The following is a 21,024-nucleotide window of genomic DNA, read 5'->3' as shown; positions in this document are numbered from 1 at the left end:
CTCCCTAATATGGTGTCACAAACCTATTGTATGTGACTTCTTGGAACTCGACCTTCAAGTGTGTAATACATTCCATTGAGCAACTTTGCTATTAACGTGGAACATGAAGGGTCTTTGTGGACATGATTGGTCGACGAAGCATTCTGGCCCAAACAGGAAGTGAGGTGTTGCAATGTTTTCGTTCTCCATGATTGGTCGACGAGGCATTGTGGTCCAAACAGGAAGTGAGTGAGTGACTGTCAATGATTGGAGAATCTCGGAGGGTGTTGCAATGTTTTCCTTCTCGTCATTGGATTTCCTTTGCGCCGCTCAAAACTGCTGCTGCCGCTGAGAGCTGTGCGGCGCACACGTCCTGCAGCTGAGCCCACCACTTGTCACAAGAACAAACCACTGTCTCCGGGAGACAAGATGAGGTACCGTTGCAGTCTTTTTACTCTTTTTAAATTCCATTTCGACTGAATTAATAGACTGATTCAGAATGTCAAAACTGTGTCCGCGTGTATAGCTTCGCTTTGGATCCAACCACAACCTCAGCTAGCGGACGTCTTTACCAAGTTCCATGCCTCTAAAGGATCAAGCTAGTCATGAACCGACCCCCCAAAAATATATCTTACTACATCCTCTACACATATGTTATGGCTGGTTAGTTGTACATTTGACACAAAATTGGGTTTATGCTTTGAGAGAGAGAGTAAGCAGCTAGCTAGCTTTGTCACTTTACCAGTCTGGTAATATCACAACGAAGTCGGCAATAATTACGAGTGTAATGTGTTTTGACAAGTTAAAACTGTGAACGCTTCGTGTTAACATTAATATGCGGTGTAGCTAGGACTTTTAAATTAATCTTTTTCCCCTTATTAATAGGCTACTAGACTATCTAGCTAACATCCGTACAACACTGGTTACAAAGTTCAGAGTAAATGTAGTTTTTAATTTTACGCTAAATTAGGCGCTCAAATGAGGAAATTTTGACTGGGTCACCACTTCACAAAGTAAAAAAAAATATTATATTTGTTTTTCAAGGTGATAGTGCGGGGCAATTGATGAGTTAATCCATGAATTCGAATTTATTTGTTAAAAAACGTTTTTGGGGGCATCCGTCTTTCAAATCTGGTCCTCGCTGACGTGCACTTATTTATTATTTGTTTATCCAGGTAAGGGCATTGAGAACAGATTCTCATTTGCAATGCCGACCTGGTTGCAGTCAGGGCAAAATAATAATAATAATAATATACAAATAGATATACAACAAATTACACAATGTGATGTGCACAATATGATGTGCATAACCTCTACACAAAACAAAGCATATACGCAACACACAAAATAATAGACAGTAGCTCCCTTCACCGAACTCTTAATTGTTAATAGACAAATGAGATGTGTCTCCTTTGACCAAAGCCAAACTTATTTTGAGCTCTTTCTATAAAAGGTGAAAAATCTACTAAAATAAGTAATTTTAAGGCCATATCACTTTGTCATCAATTGTCAAATGTATTGCATTTGCTTTAATAAATCCCTTTAGGGTATTATTTTATATGTGGAGTTTTGTGTGTTATAATACACAATTAGTTTAGTAAGTTGGGTCATGTTTGTAATAGGGGTCTTGAGATGAAAAAGTTAAGGAATCCTTGCTCTAGCCAAGAGTGACAGCTTAATGTTACTGTTGAGTGGCTAACAATATGATGCAGTCAGGGGTTAAAAGTAAGCGCTTGCCTACACATGCCCAAAATACCCCTGCAAGTCAGTCAACAGCAGCTTCATTGTCCAGGAGTCCAAATTAGCCCGTTGGTCGTATTATTATTTGACGTGTCCACGCCCTGTTTCAAGGACCAAAGGTGCAACAATGGCCATAGGACTGCTCCTATTGGAACGCAAGGCTTATCAAAACAGGACATCGGCCAGGCATTGATTCTGTCTGCAGCGCGCTTGCATAATGTTTCCTGACTGTTGTAAAAGTTGAAAGCCAGAGATGACTGGCTCGTGAAGTTCTAATAGTTGAGCAAAGATGGTGCTACGTTTTGTGCTTTGACACATTAAAGCGGTGCTAGTAGAAACGTCCTTTGGTATTATTAACATTTGTTTTTTTTTGGCTTTTCACAGCAATTCCTCTGAGATTTTATTGTTTAGAATTGTATAGTGGGTTGGATCAAATGCTATTATGGGTCGCCATAGCCCATGGGCCGTAGGTTCCGCACAACAAGACGCCTGTCAGTGTATCATGATGTTTTTTAGATTCATTATATTGGGCTAAATTCAAATACATTTGAGTCATTTATTAAAGCTCTGGTTGTTTATTCTTTAGCTGTCTTAATGCTAACACACAATGCAAAATGCCATAGATGGGCTAAAGAATAGCATCAACATCGCTATGTTATAACCCTTAAAGCAACTTCTATTTGTACTCACATGTGGCAGCAACACATGTAGACATGTAATATAATTATACTCACAGGTGTTATTGTTATAAATCATATAATATATAATTATTATGACTTATTATTGAATAGATCATTATCCTCTGTGATGAAAATGACAAAATATTATTGAGCAGTTGTGACCATCATCTTGGTGGCCTGGTGGCCAAGGTGCCCACACCAGAAGGAGCTGCACAAATTCTTTAATTCTTTACATTATTTTATGTAATTACTCTGTTTTTGTTAAGTACAATACGGTAGAGTGTTTTTTTTCTCTGTTTTATGGGTGGCTGGAATGGATTAATGGAATTTCCATTCATTTCAATGGGGAAATATGATTTGATGTACATGTGTTTTGAGATTGGAGCATGGTCAGAGAGCGAAATAAACTTGTGAGTCAAGGCACCACTGTATATTCTGTTTTACAAAAGGAGACCCATGGCTCGGTCGCGTATTACAATCCCGGTCTGACAATAACTTTATTTAACTTTACCAAGAACCCAACCCTTACAGTTATGTATGTTGACAAAACCCCTTAATTCACTGCCATTGACGGCTGTTGAATTAAAATATACATGTTGACATGGAGGCCTGGCAGTGAATGAGTTAAGTGCTATAGAAAATGGATGGATGGGCGATTAACCTATCAAAAACGTTTGGCCGCAATTGCTGAACTGTCCTAGGAAAACTTTAAAGTATCAGAAAAATTTATCCCCATATCTAGGACTCCCTCATTGATTACCAGCAACTGTGATACTAGTCTTGCACATTTTGTATGGGCCAAACACCAGGCAGATGTGGTCATTGTGTTGAAAGCCTTTGACCACAGTGGTTGTTGTGCGTCGTCAGCGAGCAGCCAATGTGTGACTTTGACTCATTACGTGTCTCAGCAAAAAAAAAAAAAAGAAAGAATCATCGCATCATGCATTCTCTGTCCGGTGATTATCGCCTTATCCTGATACCCACATCTTCTTCTCAAAAGATGTTAAAGAGAGCCAATATTATGGGTGCTATAAAGATAATAGAGCGCCACTTTCATTGACAAAATTACAAAATGTCTCAGTTTATGGTAATGAAATGTAAATTTGAAGGTATTGCTATGTAAACACTCTTTGAAAATCCAGAAATGCACTAAATAAAACTAATGTTACGTATTGTGTGTAAAATGTACTTCATACAGGGGTTTTAGCTGCTTATAACTAAGTCAAATAAAAAAATAGCCCCACTAACATAAAATATGTGTAAACTCAATGCATGCCTTTGTGAAATTTCAAGTCACAGTTTTAAAAAATATATATCACCAAAATAATCACTGGGCACAGGGCTGCTTTGCTTTTCCTGTTAGTCTCAACGTCATATGAAAATCTGTTTAATGTCAGATTCCAACTTTGGGACATTTCAAGATTTTTCTTTTTGCCAATTCAGTGTGTATGAGCCTGACACCAAACTAATGAATCAATGTGCATAATACTACTTCTCAATTTATCGTGTGAATTATTTTTTTTTCAACCCCCACTTCAGTGAAATTTCAAGTCTAACTCTAGTTTTTTTTCTACATATCTCAATTAGATTGAGAAAAACATCAATACTGCTCACTGCTTTACAATCAAGATTTTATGTAAATATATTGTATATTGGGCGGCACGATGGAGACTGATTAGCACATCCGCTTCACAGTTCTGAGGACTGGGGTTCAAATCCCGGCCCCGCCTCTGTGGAGTTTGCACGTTCTCCCCGTGCCTGCGTGGGTTTTCTCCGGGTACTCCCACATCCCAAAAACATGCAAGGTATTGAAGACTCTAAATTGACCGTAGGTGTGAATGTGAGTGTGAATGGTTGTTTGTTTGTATGTGCTCTACGATTGGCTGGCGACCAGTTCAGGGTGTACCCTGTCTCTCGCCCGAAGATAGCTGGGATAGGCTCCAGCACGCCTGCGACCCGAGTGAGGATAAGCGGAATGGAAGATGAATGAATGAATGTATATTGTATATATGTATTGTTTTTGTATTTACAATAAGTATATCAACCTTTGTGAAATTTCAGTATCATACCAAAAACAAGGGGGGGGGGGGGGGGTCTTCGTCAAACTGTTCACACTCGTTTTAATATTATGTCAGAGAATTTTGAAGAGACGACTGGTTAGCACATCTGCCTCATAGTTCTGAGGACCGGGGTTCCAATCCCGACCCCGCCTGTGTGGAGTTTGCATTTTCTTCCCGTGCCTGTGTGGGTTTTCTCAGGGTACTCCGGTTTCCTCCCACATCCCAAAAACATGCATGGTAGGTTAATTGAATACTCTAAATTGCCCGCAGGTGTGACTGTGAGTGCGAATGGTTGTTTGTTTATATGTGCCCTGCGATTGGCTGGCGACCAGTTCAGGGTGTACCCCGCCTCTTGCCCGAAGATAGCTGGGATGGGCTCCAGCACGCCCGCGACCCTAGTGAGGATAAGCGGAATGGAAGATGAATGAATTTTGAAGAATATCACAGTGAGTCTTACATCAAAATAATTACTGTGCAATGTGCACAGTGAAGCGTTTTGTTTTTACTATCTCAACATTGTATCTACTGTAAATCCATTTAATATCTGCAGTCATATTTGTAAAATTTCAAGTCTATCCATCCATCCATTTTCTGAACCTCATATCCTCCCTAGGGTCGCGGGTGTGCTGTCGCCTATCTCAGCTGTTTCCGGGTGAGAGGCAGGGTACACCCTGAACCAGTCGCCAGCCAATTGCAGGGCACGTAGTCTAGGTGAGGAGGGCCTTAGTGAAATTTCAAGTAATTAATCACTGTGCATCATTTTTATTAACGTATCAAAAAGTAATTTAAGTAAATTAATGACTTCATCGAACAAGACTAACAGTGTTGTTGTGGTGACCCACAAGAGGGAGACATACATCAGGGGTGTGTATCTTCAAGGAATGGGCAGGAGATGATAGGAGTAAAGGGAGATGTTGGCTTCTAAGGGAGTGGTTGGCTTTTTGATGTGAAAACACGCAGTTTGTATGTGGCGAGTAAAGTGGCATGACTGGTTCTCATCGCCTCATCTTACTTACTGCATCTCCACATTGTCCTGTTTTCTTCATGCAGGAGCAGAGACCTCCGAGAGGGAACGTGACGCTTGGAATTTTTTTACCATGACATGAACAAAGGAGCCAGCTGGAACTATATCCTTGTTTTTCTTTTGTCTTTTTTTTGTGTCGTCCGTTTTGTTTGTTTATTGTCTCCTGTCCACATGTCTCTTTACTGTTGCCAACACTCAGATGGAGGATAGATAAGACTATCAGGCACTCTTTGTCCCTTTTATTATTATTATCGCTTAAAATCAAGAGCAATCCTGCACTTTTCATGTTTGTCCAGCACCTAACAGGCAGCCTCTACACAAGTGTGTATATTTAATGACATTTCTTAGCCTCCTTGTGCAATCAAGGTGTGTTAATTTTTTTTTACATTTAGTCTTACTCATTTAATCAGTATTCTCAGTGAAACGTGATGACTGTTTAATTATTTAAAGAGTTCTATTGTTGGATGTTGTAGCTGCTAAGTTGCGATTTCATTTTTGTTTTACCTAGTGGATATGACTGTTGTTTTAAATGTTGACTATTTTAAACTATGACCTGATTTGGAGTAAACTGTAGAGAGTTACCACAGGAGCTGCACACTGGAGCGTTCCATTTTACACTATGAACTGGAAACTATTGACTTTGTTCTCCAGTGAAGACACTGGTAAGGACACATGGGAACAAAAAGCCGTTTTTATCATTCAAGAACTGAAAGAGCTTTTTTAAACTTTCAACTCCGCTTTGTAGCTTTTTAGACGCATAATTTTTTGCCCCAGTAAAGTTCATCCACCTCCAGCAAGCGAAGATGCGCTCCCTAGAACCGTCCTTCTTCCCCCCATCAGAAGCCCTCCTTCACGGCCAGTTTGCTAGCTGGGGGTCCGGCAACAACGGCAGCAACAACAACAGCTGCCCCAACAGCCCAGGTGGGTCGGGCGGGATCTCTCCCACCGCCTCCCCGACGCTGGCTCCGACCTCCAACTACGCCCTGACCCTTACCCACGCACACATTCACATCCAGCGCCTGTTGCCACGTCCGGGCAAGGAGGCCCGTCTCCTGCTGCCCCTGTCAGAGCTGCTGGGATGCAGCTGCCCTCGAGCCCCCGCCCCCCCTCTCTTGGTGCTCTACTGGTACCCGCCGGGTAAACGCCGCAAAGGGGTATCACGGCGCCGCCAGGTGAGGGCCTACATGGCTGAGACCAGACCTGAGGCAGAGAGATGGTCGGCCGCTGTGCAGTGTTTACTCCGAGGGGTGCCGGTCACTGCTGAAACAGGTGAGCATGCTGATTACATTCATGAGTGAAATTACTTTGTTTGAATGTTAATGCTACCACACAACCAGAACCCTACAACCTTGAGGATTTGGTCACCATGACATTTACTACATTGGAGTTGTACAGTGGTACAGAATGTTGGTAGTAAGTGGTTAACAGCTGTTATAGTCGTAGAACAGTAAAAAAATGTATAATAATAAAATTAAATACAACTATTTTTATAATCATTTATTTTTAATAACATTGTACACAAGTGTATATACAAGAGCATCTAAAAACATTGTAATAGATTTTAAATATACATTTTAATACAAAAAATAAATACAAACTTTTTTATTTAACTATAGTCAGTACTAAATAAAATAAGTTTCAAGCATTGTTCTAATCAGCTGATGAACATAAAAGTTCAGTACCTCAAAATATTAGAATATTCAATAAAATTGGATAAAATATGTAATAAAATAAACATTTTTATATTCAATTATATTTATCTTTATTATATTGATATATATAATACACAAGAAGGTGTACCTAAAAATAATTATAATGCAATTAAAAATACCAAAAATGTACAATGCAAAATTTTGGGGTGGTTTATTTTTGTCAGTTATTTCATATTCTCGAGCAGTGGTTCTCAAACTCTGTGAAAGTGAGCGCCACTGATAAAAATAATAATAATAATAATAATAATAATTGGCCCCTCAAGTACCACCATCATGACCAACATTAAAATACTTAAAATACAGTGACTTTATTCCTTCAAAGTACATTCAATGTCTTTGTAAGCAACAATAACATGCACAGTTTGAACATTAACACTGTGCTTAATTGTTGGGAAACTAAAATCAAAATGTAATGAAATTAGTCAATTAAAATTTATTGTACAAAAGCTAAATAAAAAATACACATTTCTTAAAGATTGAATGCAATTGTACTTTGAGTTGAGTAAAAAACGTTTAATACAACTGAACTGTAATAAGGCAGTGAATCGTTCGCTTGCCACTAGGCAAATCTCGCATACCACTAGTGGTACTAGTACCACACTTTGCTGTTTTAGAGTCAATACTAAAATACAACTAAAATGTTTTAAGCAGGCGGCACGGTGAATGACTGGTTACCACATCTGCCTCACAGTTCTGAGGACCCGGGTTCAAATCCGGCCTCGCCTGTGTGGAGTGCATGTTCTCCCCCTGCCTGCGCGAGTCTCCGGGTACTCTAGTTTCCTCTCAAATCCCCAAAACATGCATGGTAGGTTAATTGAAAACTCTAAATTGCGCCTAGGTGTGAATGTGAATTGTTGTTTTTGTACCGGTATATATGCCCTGCAACTGGCTGGCGACCAGTTCAGGGTATAACCTGCCTCTCGCCCAAAGATAGTTGGGCTAAGCGGTACGAAAAATGGATGGATGGATGTTTCAAGCATTCTTATTATGTGTTGAATGTATTGTGATTTACAGCATAGGAACATAAAAAATCCAGTACTGTACCTCAAAATATTAGAATATTTCGCAGCCGTGCTTTTTTAAACTGTCACCTACGTCATTTTCTGAAACATACATGTTAAGATTGCAGTTGAACTAGGAAGAGGGGACTATTGATGTTTCCATTAAGTATCAGCATTTCAAAAATGTGCTTTGTTTTGCTCCTTCCATTTTGGTTCACACATCCTTTGTAAATGATAGCTAAATATAGTTCATGTCAGAGTGACCAAGAAATGCAACTGCATACATTTTCGTGGCTTACCCAGGCACTCATAGAAGATGTTGATAGAAAACAAGGGGGTCAAAGCACTTTAAATGGTGTTTTGTTGCTGTTATGTGTATTCTTATGTCCGATATACCGATACATCTTCATACCAATTTTCACTGTACTTGTGTGTTAACCATTTCTCACTGCTGCCTCTGCACTTCACCAGCGTCTGACCTCCTTTCTTGTCTCCTTCCTCCCTCATTTGCCTCTTTAATGTCTAATCTCTCTCTCTCCTTTTGTTTCCTGACCTCAACTAAAACCTCATCATCTCCTTGTCATGTTTACTGTAGCAGTAAACATGACTGTCCTCAGTTTAACCCAGCTGCCTATTTCATCCATCATCTCCCCTCCTTTGTTTGCTCTGTTTGTTGTTTTTGGGAGTGTTCATACCGACTCATGCTGAGTTTTCACAGTGACTAACAAATACTGTAGTTGCAGCTATATTGGATTCATGTTGATTTGTTCTTGTGGATTGTTACATAATCCAGGATTAATCTGAGCGTGTGGTCGTATCTCCTTCAGCACGCATCGGATGGTAGGGTGGGGGAGGCGAGTCGCTCTATGAATATCGGTAGTCTTAACGTTATTGGACAAGGAACCTTTTTGTTTTCTAAGTGGACAAACTTTGACTCCTTTTATGACCAATCTTATAATTTAATTTACTCGTCGAATCAATTTTCCTCCATTGAAATGAATTGAAATGCCATGCATCCATTGCAGTCCTCAAAAAACCACCACAATTTAGTTTTTAAATAAAGAAATGTTAGCACTGTATTGTATAAAAGCAATAAAACATTGATGGATGGAAGGGGAATGTAAATAAATAAACTGGTTTTATAGAGTGTAATCACTGCAGGTTGAGACCAACCAAAAATCACAACAACTATAGTGTTGTATGTGTACCTTTGCAAGGCCTTGTGAGTGATATCACTTGTCCGGTTAGTCCGTGTGTGAGCGTCCGGGTGTGAGTTGTGGGCTACAGCAGCTACTAGTGCGTATTCTTGTTTTGGGTTTTCTGTGTTTGCTGTGTGTCCCATTCAATAAGTGGCTGAAAGTCCATCGGCGGTTGTGGTTCTCCTTGTCTATAACCCATACGCAAGGGGTTTACAGTACCTCAGTTGCACCATTTTTATTTTAGTTTTTTCCTAAAGCTTGCTTGTTCCACAAATTTTGGCTCACACCCAGCTTTCGATTTTCTTTGGCTTATTCAGTATCTGGTTACGGGGACACCAACCTAAAAGCAGGGAATCCAAGACTTCCCTCTCCCCAGCCACTTCGCCGAGCTCTTCCAGGGGGATCCAGAAGCGTTAATGAATAAATATTTGTTTTACGTTTTAGTTTTAGGGCCTAGTTGTTAGCACGTCTACCTCACAGTTCGGGCTTCGAATCTATACCTTCCTCTATGGAATGCCTGGGTGGCTGCTCATATGGCCCATGTCAGAAACCACCACTGCTCTAAAGCTTCTGTGAACATTGGTTCGTGCGAGAGAATAAATGTTGACAACAGCGAGCAAGGGAGGCGAAGCGCCGGTCGCAATCCCATTGGTCGACGTCAAGATGCGCTGTCGGAGAGTTGTCGTTGATAGGTCACACGATACGGAAGATATCCCCAAAAAAAATCAAACATCCTAAACTTTTCATTTTGGCGGCATAAGGCTATCGTAGGGCCAAATCGTTGGTCGTGGATTATGTGATACTGCACGCACAGTTTTGTCGTTGCCGACAAAATATGTCGGGCCCGATCCGGGAACTCGGCCGCGGTAGCTAATCGGGCAAATACCGGGGCTAAAATCCTCTAGTCTGATCTAGGCATTATTTGTGCAAGTATTGAAGGGCTGAAAATATTGCATTGGGTTAAAAATTCAGGCATTTTATATGCCAGTGAGAAGTCTTTAATTCCTCATCAACAGCACTGGGTTGTGTGAGAAACTGTAAATCCTGCACTCAAAGTCCACAGTTGAGCAACATTGCAGTGACAGTTTACCTTACATCCCACTTGGCCTGCTTTAAAGTTGCCCTAGCTTTTATACTGGCCCGCTAATGAATTCTCTCTCCCTTTTTTTTTCCCTTGCAAGAATTTTCCAGAAGCCTCCTACCTCGTCCCAGGCGACTACTACTGCTGGTCAATCCCTTCAGCGGGAGAGGACAGGCAATGCAGTGGTGTCAGACGCGCATCCTGCCTATGATTAGAGAGGCCAACATCAGCTATAACTTGATACAAACAGGTATCACTACAAAGGCAAATCTACCTTCGTGACACAGATTGTGTTTTCGCAGCACCTTTATGTTGAAGTTGTCCACTGTGTCTTAATCTGCCACAGAGCGTCAGAACCACGCCAGAGAGCTTATCAGGGAGATATCACTCCCAGAGTGGGACGGTGTCATCATCATTTCTGGAGATGGCCTCCTGCACGAGGTGGGAATTGATAAGGTGAGCGTTACTCATGTTACAAACGCTTAAACTGATATGATGTGCTCCGATCTGGCAGGTGATAAACGGCTTAATGGAGCGTGCTGATTGGGAGCAAGCAATAAAAATGCCCGTTGGCATTCTGCCCTGTGGCTCTGGCAACGCACTGGCTGGTTCCATCAATCACCATGCAGGGTAGGAAACATTGCTCGTTAACTATTCAGTCAAAATACAGTGGAGCGTTAACATTTTGAAACACCTCTCAGGTGTTGCAATTACCAATTTGGATTAAAAAAAAAAAAAGCTTCTTTCATGAAAAGTATTATTAAAATGCTGTTTTAATTAATTCCGTGACCAAGCTGCTAACTCAGTTAACTCATAAGTCAAAACAGTTTTCCCTCTTGACATGAATTAAAGTCCTAGGAAAATAATTTTTATGATTTGTTTCTAAATACATAAAATATGTTTGAAGATAACTGCTGAAAACATGCAAAAACAGAGAACAATATAGTACTGGATTGTTGAGATCACCATCTCAGCTGGCTGGATTTTTGAGGCGGGGCTAAAAGCTAGTCCTGTGTCAAAAGAGGGCTGGGGTGTGTACTTTCTTGCAAACTTCACTACAGTGTGCAGTTAGCCATCAAATTATGCCTACAACTAAAAAAAAAATAAAAATACATCGTCCCTGATGTGTAACATGTTTGTGTGTTATATGTCTGTGCAGTGGTGTGCCCTACACATTGCGCGTAGCAAAGCAGTGACAAAGCGGACGTCTCCGCTGGCCTGGCGGCTCCGCTCCAGCCCGCCATCAGCCCGGCGTAACGTTATTAGGGCCGTCAGCCTCACAGTTGCCAACCAAGATGTTGCAGGGCGAGAAGTGGGAGAAAAAAATAAGAATTTAGGGGGAACGTGGTCCATTGCACTGCTGTAGCTACATATGATGCACCCTTCGTAAGCCACAGCAGCGTGATGCACGGTCCGCTGAATTTCAACAGAGGCGAAGGAGGGAAAATTGTCCCATTGCAGCTGCCGGTCATTACGCTGGGGCTCAGAGGTTGGCACATACTTTGCGTTTTTTTAAATTTTCCGCTACTTAACGATACTCTTCTCTGTGGTTTGTAAAAAAAATCCCGGGAGTTTACTGGGCCTTTAAATTGCCCTTAATCTGGTCCAGACCCCCCAAAATTTTTTGGGGGGCAGAATAAAACATAAAGGAGAGCGTTAAGAAATAAACTGAATTTATAAAGTGTAAATACTGGACATACTGTATTATTCATGTGTTAAATGCAGGGGCGGTTTCTGGTATGTGCAATTATGTGTGGCCGCACAGGGCAGCATTACTGGGGAGGGCATTACTCACAGGGGTGCCTGCATGTGTTCTCATTTTGTTTTTACACGTTTGATTGTTTGTCCCGTTCAATAAATGGTTGAACGTGCATTGGCGACTGTGGCTCTCTTTGCCCACTTGTGAGGGCAAGAGTTGGGGCGCTCTTAAGTTACCACAGTGCAAGTTCCACAAGTTTGTTACCACAGAAGGTTACCAATAATGACTGAAAAGTGGTGATGACTGGAGAACCATACATTGAACTTGTTGTGACATGGTGGTAACGTAGTGATAAAAATGGTTCACGTTTCTCTGTCGTAGCTGCACAGTACAGTATTGCTAAGTTAACCATAAGTTAGTATTAAGTATCCCGAACACAAGCACTCCAACAAATGACCCTCGCCTGTCCATCTGTAGTTAAGAATTGTAGCGCCTAGTCAGCTTAGTTTGTTACGCAAATTTTTAACACTGTTGGTTATTTGGTACACACATCTCTGTCCAGGCTGTCCCATGCAGTAATCAGTCATACAGTAATGATTGTCTTTCAATTCCACGAGATGGCACCAAAGCATTGCTTTTTTATTAGACCGGACTATGGCCTGTCCTATAAAAGCTCCTTCCCTCATGTCCACATAGTTCCTTGGCACCAAGAAGCCACAAGGTGGTGCCAACGTACTGCTTTACTTTATGACAAGGCTTTGTGGCGCCATCTTGTGACACCTTAGGACATTTCAGGAAGGGCACAAGAACAGTTACTAGGTGAGTTTATTACCAAATAAAGGAAGACAAGTTCCAAAAATTTTGGTGATGTAAATCATTGCTTGTACATTGAATAAATGGTTTATGTTGACCGTCGTGGCACCTTTATGTTTCCATTTTGGAAATCTTGTCTTTTCCTTTGCATTGTAAAAACCTTTCATTTAATATTCCTAGGTATGACATGTGCCTTCGAGAGCCTCTCCTTTTGAACTGCTGCTTCCTGTTGTGTCGCGGCGGCGTGCAGCCGATGGACCTGGTCTCTGTGACGACTAGCCCACCCACCATCAACAACAGTCGAGCTGCTACTGCAGTGCCCAGGAGGCTCTTTTCTTTCCTGTCCGTCGCCTGGGGATTCGTGTCGGATGTGGACATTGAAAGTGAGAGGTGAGCTGTGAACACCTGGGGGGATGAATTCTAAACCCATGTGTGGGTTTGTGGGTATGTGGAAATTTGCAATATTGAGGGACCATTAAATTTTTTGGATATAGTTGTAGCCCTCTCACAGGCTTTAAACACATTGCAAGCATAAAATTTATAGAATATACTGCATATGTTTTATGTTTAGTAAACTTTAATTGGGAGTTGCTTTAAAAAGCTTGATGCCTCTTTTTTGAAGAATTGTTCACTATCAGCCAAACTCCTGCTTATTGTAAGTTGAGTTGAATTAAGTTCACTGCCACCATACAGCCAGCGCTAGTATCTTGAATTTTTGCTCTCAAGTCAAAGCAAAAACTTTTGTACGTTTTACTTGACAGGAGTTGAATCAGTACACAAGTATTTATACTTCTACTTAAATATAGAGTGTGAGCACTTTTGCCACCTGAGCTTAACTGATCTGATACTGTGCAGTGAAAAATTGACGTTAGGTACAAAATTATGACTGCAAAATTCCTTTTTTCTACATTCTTTTTATGGGATGGCAGGTATCGTGGCCTGGGCTCAGCACGTTTCACTCTGGGCACGTTGGTGCGCATCGCTTCCCTCCGCTCCTACAAGGGTCGTCTGTCCTACCTCCCTCCGTCCATCATGGCCTCATCGCCCGACGCCACGCCTCCCCTGCCGAGGAGGCCCCTCTCCCGCAGCATCACCGAGGGCCTGGAAGGCTTTTGCAAAACCCCCATCCATCGCACCTCCTCTGACATGGGCATCAGCGAACAGAGGAGTCTGCGACGGGGCGAGGGAGAGCAGGAGAAGGAGGAGAGGCAACGGGAAAGAGAGAGGAGACGTGAGCGAGCCCGGGGAGGAGGAACTGGCGTGGTGAGGGCCAGCAGCCTGATGGAGGACAGGGAGAAGGAAAAGGAGGGGGAGGTAGAGATGGAAGAGGAGAGGCTGAAGGGTGAAAGGGGTGATTGTAACATGGGAGGGGATGCTGGATTGGCACAGATAAAAGATGAACAGGAGGATGAGGGAAGAACAGAGGAGGACTCTAGTGAGATGGAGGAGGAGAAGGAGCATCAGGCGGGTGATGGGAAAGACCGTGTAAAGGGTGAGGGGGTGGTACATGCTCGAGAGCTTGGTGAGGGCCTGGAGTCAGACGAAGGTTCCTTCACCTACCAGGATGGACTCCAGGAAACCAAACAGGCCCTCAGGAAGAACTCTGCTCCTTCAAGCCAGATCGCCAACACTCTTTTCGGTCAAGCTGACTGCGATTCCAGCCCCTCCTATGGGGTGGAGGATATGGACCTGAATGGAAGGTACTACCAGAAAGAGGTTTACCCTCTCGATGTGGCCCGTGAACGAGCCCTCACCATCTCCTCCCCCTTTCGTCACTCCCCCTTCTCCTATAAACCCAGAACTGTGGACCAGAACCAAAACGCTTCACGGCCGAGGCCCCTCTCACTCCTGCAGCACTCCCACTCCAACTCCCTGCCTCCTAAACTTCCCTCCCTGTCCCTCTCTCTGTCCCCTACACCTCCATCTTCGCCTTCATGTGCCTCCCCACACTCCTCGTCATACCTAGTCCCGCGCCCCAACACTCCCGGGTCCACCTCCCCATCGCCCCCCATACGCACGCCTTCCTCGTCTTTCAACTTTGACATCGCCGAGCCAGCCGGACCCCTCAAGAACCGTCCTTACGTCACACTGCCTTTAAATGTCCCGAGAGATGACTTGTTGCCCTCTCTGGACCAACCCCTTCCCACACGAGACTGGATCACTATAGAGGGGGACTTTGTCCTGGTCCTGGCCCTCTATCAGAGCCATCTGGGAGCTGACCTCCACGCCGCTCCGCAGGCCAGGTTTGACGATGGACTTATCCACCTGACCTTTGTGCGGGCGGGGATATCCAGAGCCACATTACTCCGACTCTTCTTTGCCATGGAGAGAGGAACCCACCACTCTGTCAGCTCACCGTATGTCAGCCACGTTTCCTGTCGCGCCTTTAGGCTGCAGCCTCTGTCTACACGCGGGACCCTCACTGTGGACGGAGAACTGGTGCCTTATGGGCCCTTGCAAGCGCAGGTCAGTTGAAATATTGTTTACTTCTTACTGGTATCATTCAATAGAATTTCGTGTGATTTACACTACCCACAAAAAAAGTTAGGGCTATCTGGGTAAGAATTCAGGAGGAACCGAAAAGGCGCTATAATCTTGACAGGTAAACTTAATTTGACCTTCTCTAAACTTTTTAATCCACATATTTTACTAGTCCATGTTTCAGTATTTTTTACAAAACTTGCAAAAACTCTGGCAAAATTCACAACAGGTGTTTTTATTTACCCCCCAAGGGCGTCCACTTCCATTGCCTTTCTCTAACTTTTCCACTCTCTCTATATATCTATTGCAACCTGCTGATTATGACACTCTAAACTCAGTGGCCACTTCCCTTTGAGAATATCCTGTTTGAAGCCTTACGATGGCGAGGTCCCGTTGAAAAATTGTTAGTTGCGGTCTTTGTCTCATGATGTCAAAATTTGAACAGCATTTAACTGTTCAAATACCAATTCTACTTGAACCAGGAAAGTATTGCTTCCACCCCGTGATAGATTATTGAACAGTTGCATTTTTTTTTTTATTGAGGAAAAAAATCTCTTCAAAGCGAACTAGCGAATTGCACCCCTTATTAAGTCATGAATTAACTGTGGCTAATCATATTTTTGAGAAAGCTGCGCGAATTTTCACTGACCACACCCAAGCCTGATGAGCTAGATTACCTCCAGTCCTCTTCAATCAAGAAATCACTTAAATAAAACCTGTCTGACAAACTAAAGTTGGCCAAAAGATCTCAAAAAGCTGCAACAAAATGCCACGATCCAGTGAAATTCAAGAACAGATGAGAAATAAAGTAATTTACATCTTTTAGTCTGGAAAGAGTTACAAAGTCATTTCTAAAGCTTTAGGACTCCAGTGAACCACGATGAGAGCCATTATTCACAAATGGAGAAAACATGGAAAGTGGTGAACCTTCCCAGGAGTGGCTGGCTTACAAAAATTACCCCAAAAACACAGCGACGACTCATGTAGGAGGTCACAAAGGAAGCCAGGACAACATCTAAAGAACTGCAGGCCTCCCTTGCCACAGTTAAGGTCAGTGATGTCCATGACTCAACAATATGGAAGACACTGGGCAAAAATGTCATCCATGACGAAGTTTGAAGGCAAAAACCACTGCTGACCAAAAAGAAGATTAACGCCCGTCCGTCCTACTTTTGCAAAAAACATCTGAATGATTCCCAAGAATTTCAGGAGAATATTCTATGGACTGACGACACGAAAGTTGTACTATTTGGAAGGTGTGTGTCTCGTTACATCTGGCGTAAATGTAACACAGCATTTCAGAAAAATTGGGTTCTGCAACTGGATGACGATCCAAAACACACCAGCGAGTCAACTTCTGAATGGCTTAACAAAAACAAAATTAAGGTTTAGGAGTGGCCTAGTCAAAGTCCAAACTTGAATCCGATTGAAATACAGTGGCATGACGTTAAAAAGGCCATTCATGCTCGAAAACACTCCATTTTTGCTGGATTAAAACAATTCTGCAAGGAAGACTGGGCCAAAATATCTCCACAGAGATGTGAAAGACTCATTGCCAGTTATAGAAAATTATCTTGTGCAAAAAAATTAAGACTTTGAGAAGGTAGCAAATATTTGTTCACAGCACTGTATATCTTAATCACATTACTTTTATTGTATTGCATCGTGCGGGTTTGCCTACAGTAATGTGCCCATGGCCGTAATAGGAGACTAACCCCTGTTTGTGTAGTATGTTTTGATGAGGTTGCAATGTGACTTAATTTAAGATTATATCACAAGTCCCCTTTCATTGTTCTGATATTTTGTTAATGTAGTAATTCTTTGGTGTTTTTCACATCTTATCCTTCACATTGCAGGTTCATCCCTCCATGGCGCGCCTCATTGTTGGTGACTCAGGATTGCAGGTCACCAGGTTCTAATCAGGGATTGGTTGAAACTGATCAAAAGCGCTCAATTCTGAATTACGTAATGTCTGTTCCTGTGCATGCTCTGAGAGACTGGATTGCACAAACAATTTGACAGAAAAGGGATAACCTTACCGAGCCATGCATCATTAGAGCATGAATGCAGAGATTAATAGTGATGGTTTTTTTTAAAAAAGAGATGTAAACTGCACCGCATTGCACAGCTGTGGGATTACACTAAGCGAACCTGCAGACGCATGAAAACTGCACAGGCTGGAATAACGAGGGAAGAAAAATCGAATGTCAGCTGATTTTTTTTAAATTTTTATTTTATGTTATTTTTTTTTTGCTAAGACAGTGCGGGTGTATGTATACACAACAGTATGCATGCTCAGAAGAACTACCCGTGTTTTGCCTTACAGGGAGATACTTTGCAACTGACATCATACACTGTTAGAACGTTTCAAGCTTCGGTTGTTTACACAGTTCATTTCATTTACATTACCCCCAACAGTATTTGATGTTTTTGTTATTTTGCACTCAGTAATCTTCTGGAGTGCATTTAACTTTACGTTCGTGCAGCACACGAAAGCCTCTCTTACACAGAGCCGTAACAGAAGACCTGGTATTTGTCCATGTTTTACACAGAACCAAGCAAAGGCAAGAAATTGCCAAAGGACAGTATAAATACGATACAAGGGGTACAGAGCAGTCGACTTTACTGTTCCCACAATGACGTTTAAAGCATGGCTTAGAATAGTCGCTAATCATGTATTTCAGGATGAAGCAGAGCCTCTTGAAGCAGCAATCGGCCCGCATTATTAAAGTGTAAGTGCAATCATTCCAGCACCCCCGAAGAGGTCTATGATTATTAGCAAAAACTGCTAATTCCTACCAAGCAGAGACCCTGTTGTGCTGGGCCCAGAAAGAGAGGACAGATTTCCCTGTTTGGCCAAGTTGTGCAAACATTACCTGGCTAACCCAGCAGCAAGCACACCCAGTGAGAGGATAATTTTTTTGTTTGTTTCCCCTCTAGCTGGAAATACCGTCACTTGACAGCGGGCGAGCTAACCCACGTTCATGCGCTTGTGTTCTAATGTTCTATGTAAAGTCAGTCTTTCGAGCCATTATACTGTACTGAAAAAATATCAGTGACGTCATAGGCGACTAGTCAACAACAACTCGACTTTAATCACATTATCGATTTAAAAACAACAACCTGAAATTGTGCTATCCCAAACGGATACTACCATAAATGTGCATAAGTGTCATTGCAGTGTCTACAGGGTTTCCTCTTGTGTCGTTGACATGGACCAATATTTTCCTACTTGCCATCAACAGCTAGTAAGGTGCCCAGTGTGGGGGGTTCCCGTTGTCGTTGTTGTGTCTAAAGCAGTGCCATTGTTTTGTCATTGATATGGGCCAATGTCAGTTGTCTGTCGGGGTCCCCGTCAGCTCAAGACAGTAGGCGATTGCCTGGGTTGCCTGGCCTGTTACGGCGTCTTTAATTCAGAATCAGAATCATCTTTATTTTTCAAGTATGTAAAAACACACACAAGGACTTTGTCTCCGGTAGTTGGAGCCTCTCTAGTACGACAAGAAACAGCCATTTGACAGAAAATACTTTTGAGACATAACAACAGTACGGAGAGTCACTGAGCAATGAAAGGTTCCCAGTAATGTGGTAATGCCGATACAATACACAATTTTTTTGAGAATTGTGCAAATGTTGCAGTCCTCTAGCAATTTAGAGCATTTTGAAATGACTAATAGAGCAATAGTCTGGTACAGTGACCATTCTGCAAATGGCACAGAGACTTTAAGAAATTGAAGCAGTTTAAAGTGCCTAGTAGTGCGTAATCTGGAACAGTGTCAATTGTGCAAATAGTGCAGATATTTCTCAAGCACATGAGTGGCCAGTATTGGTCAACAACAGATGTGCAAATAGTGCAGAGTGAATTCATGAATCTGTTAAAACTCCAAACAAGCTGCAAGGTTAAGGCTGGGGAACAAAGTTATGCCTTCGAGTCCAAACTTAATTGTAGCGACAGCACTTCCAAAAGGATGAAAATGACGGTGCTGTATACAAAACAGCAACACATAAAAAGGCCAAAAAGAGCAACTTTGAAAGGCAGTGGCCTCTTTCGAGATCCTGCAAAATCACAGCATCTGAGCTGTAACTGACTTTTACGCACCTGTGTGCATGTTCACATAGTAACACAGTAGCCTGCAATCAGATAATTACGCGAGACGTGCAATACTTGTCGGACAATAACAGCAAGGCAGGAGAAACGAGTGATGTGTGAACACTAAAAAAGGGAAACAATACCGCCTTTTAGAGGTAGTGTGAAAGGGGCTAAAATCACAACACTAGACACTAACCCTCGGACGGCACACTCAAATGTTTTTAAGGTGCAGAATCAGTTACATAGAAGAAAGCACTAGTAGAAGTACCTAAGTGCAGATGCATCATGCTACAATAAATGATTAATGTAAAAGAGATTACATTTGTCATTTTTTAAAATATTTTTTATCCGGGAAAGTTGAATGTATTAACAACACTTTTTTGGGGGGGTTCACATTAGGACTTGATGGCGATGTAAATGAATTTGACTGAGCGTTGACAACTGACAAGGAAATCAAGTCAATGTGTTGAGCTTTGCCTTAAATGACTTCACAGCTATCCTCAAGTGGAATCAACACCGTGGAGTGGTAAACAATGACCTGCTTTGTGTAAATGTAATTATGAGACCTGCTGATGAACCGGTCAAATCAATAGCATGTGCACTGTATCAATCAGTCAAGATAGTGTGTGAAATACTTGGGTCTTTATCAGCACAGAGCATGTCCTGGTCATGCCTGGAGATATAAATGCCTTTTGTATTATAAGCCTGTTGAAATTCCTGTTCGAACATTACTGCAAAGAGTGGAATAACACTCTTTACTGGTCACCAGTCTGCTATTTTGCTTGTACTTTTTTTTTTTTGTACCCAATCTACCGCAGTGGCGTAGCAGTCTCGGCTTGTAACAGCACCATGTAGAAGAATCTGACAATTTACACTTTTTTTGCCAAAATGTACAATATTAAAAAATGAAAATTAAATTAAAATTAAAAAATTTTTACTTATTGTGGATGGTTGAACTGAACAAAATGTATTTGACAATGCTGCGGTTGGCAGGCCTCTACTGATAATCCCATTGATTCAGTTGTCTGTTGTGTCCCTGCTTGTGAAGAAACTGCAATTATTACTAAAATGACGGAAGAAGATATAGGATTACAGTGCACAGTTCATAGTTGTATATGTTTTGAATAAATGTAACTTAAAAACTCTTTTGACTAAATTGTACGTTTTTGTTTTCCATATGTTACTAAGAAGTTTCTCAACTAGTGCATTGACACTACATACTACTAGAATATAGCACTACTATTTTGCAGGTTTTGTGAAATTCTGTGAAAATAACATTTTCCTTATAAGTACATGATCTATCTGTATTTCACTTTTACTAAAAATTCAACAAAACTGTCAGAACCAAAACTACCAGAGTACAATTTGAAACATATTTTTTATTTATATATTATAACCAGTGGCAGGCTGTGCATTTGGCACCTGGTTGGGATTTAGCTGCTTTACTCTACCTCTTAATACCACA

The 21,024-nt window shown here is 41.8% G+C and overlaps 1 protein-coding gene across 3 annotated transcripts; it reads left to right on the top strand.

The window, feature by feature from the left end:
• Nucleotides 1-273: 273 nt before the first annotated feature.
• Nucleotides 274-20,704, top strand: sphk2 (sphingosine kinase 2). Of its 3 annotated transcripts, none has more exons than XM_061777258.1 (9): nucleotides 274-413; nucleotides 5,510-6,145; nucleotides 6,229-6,752; nucleotides 10,577-10,726; nucleotides 10,823-10,917; nucleotides 10,991-11,106; nucleotides 13,169-13,378; nucleotides 13,918-15,454; nucleotides 17,326-20,704. In XM_061777258.1, the coding sequence occupies exons 3-9, from the start codon at nucleotides 6,287-6,289 to the stop codon at nucleotides 17,386-17,388; spliced, it is 2,637 nt and encodes an 878-aa protein (XP_061633242.1). In that variant the 5' UTR covers nucleotides 274-413; nucleotides 5,510-6,145; nucleotides 6,229-6,286; the 3' UTR covers nucleotides 17,389-20,704. The 3 variants fall into 3 exon arrangements, with proteins under 3 accessions (XP_061633242.1, XP_061633243.1, XP_061633241.1); XM_061777259.1 differs by having other exon boundaries at nucleotides 5,510-6,404; nucleotides 6,500-6,752; XM_061777257.1 differs by adding an exon at nucleotides 5,073-5,170 and having other exon boundaries at nucleotides 289-413; nucleotides 5,510-6,752.
• The last annotated feature ends 320 nt before the right edge of the window (nucleotides 20,705-21,024 follow it).

This window comes from Phyllopteryx taeniolatus, chromosome 6 (assembly GCF_024500385.1).
Source record: "Phyllopteryx taeniolatus isolate TA_2022b chromosome 6, UOR_Ptae_1.2, whole genome shotgun sequence".
Taxonomy (NCBI): domain Eukaryota; kingdom Metazoa; phylum Chordata; class Actinopteri; order Syngnathiformes; family Syngnathidae; genus Phyllopteryx; species Phyllopteryx taeniolatus.
The sequence above is the reverse complement of the archived record's forward strand: the minus strand, read 5'-3'. Positions and strand labels throughout refer to the sequence as shown.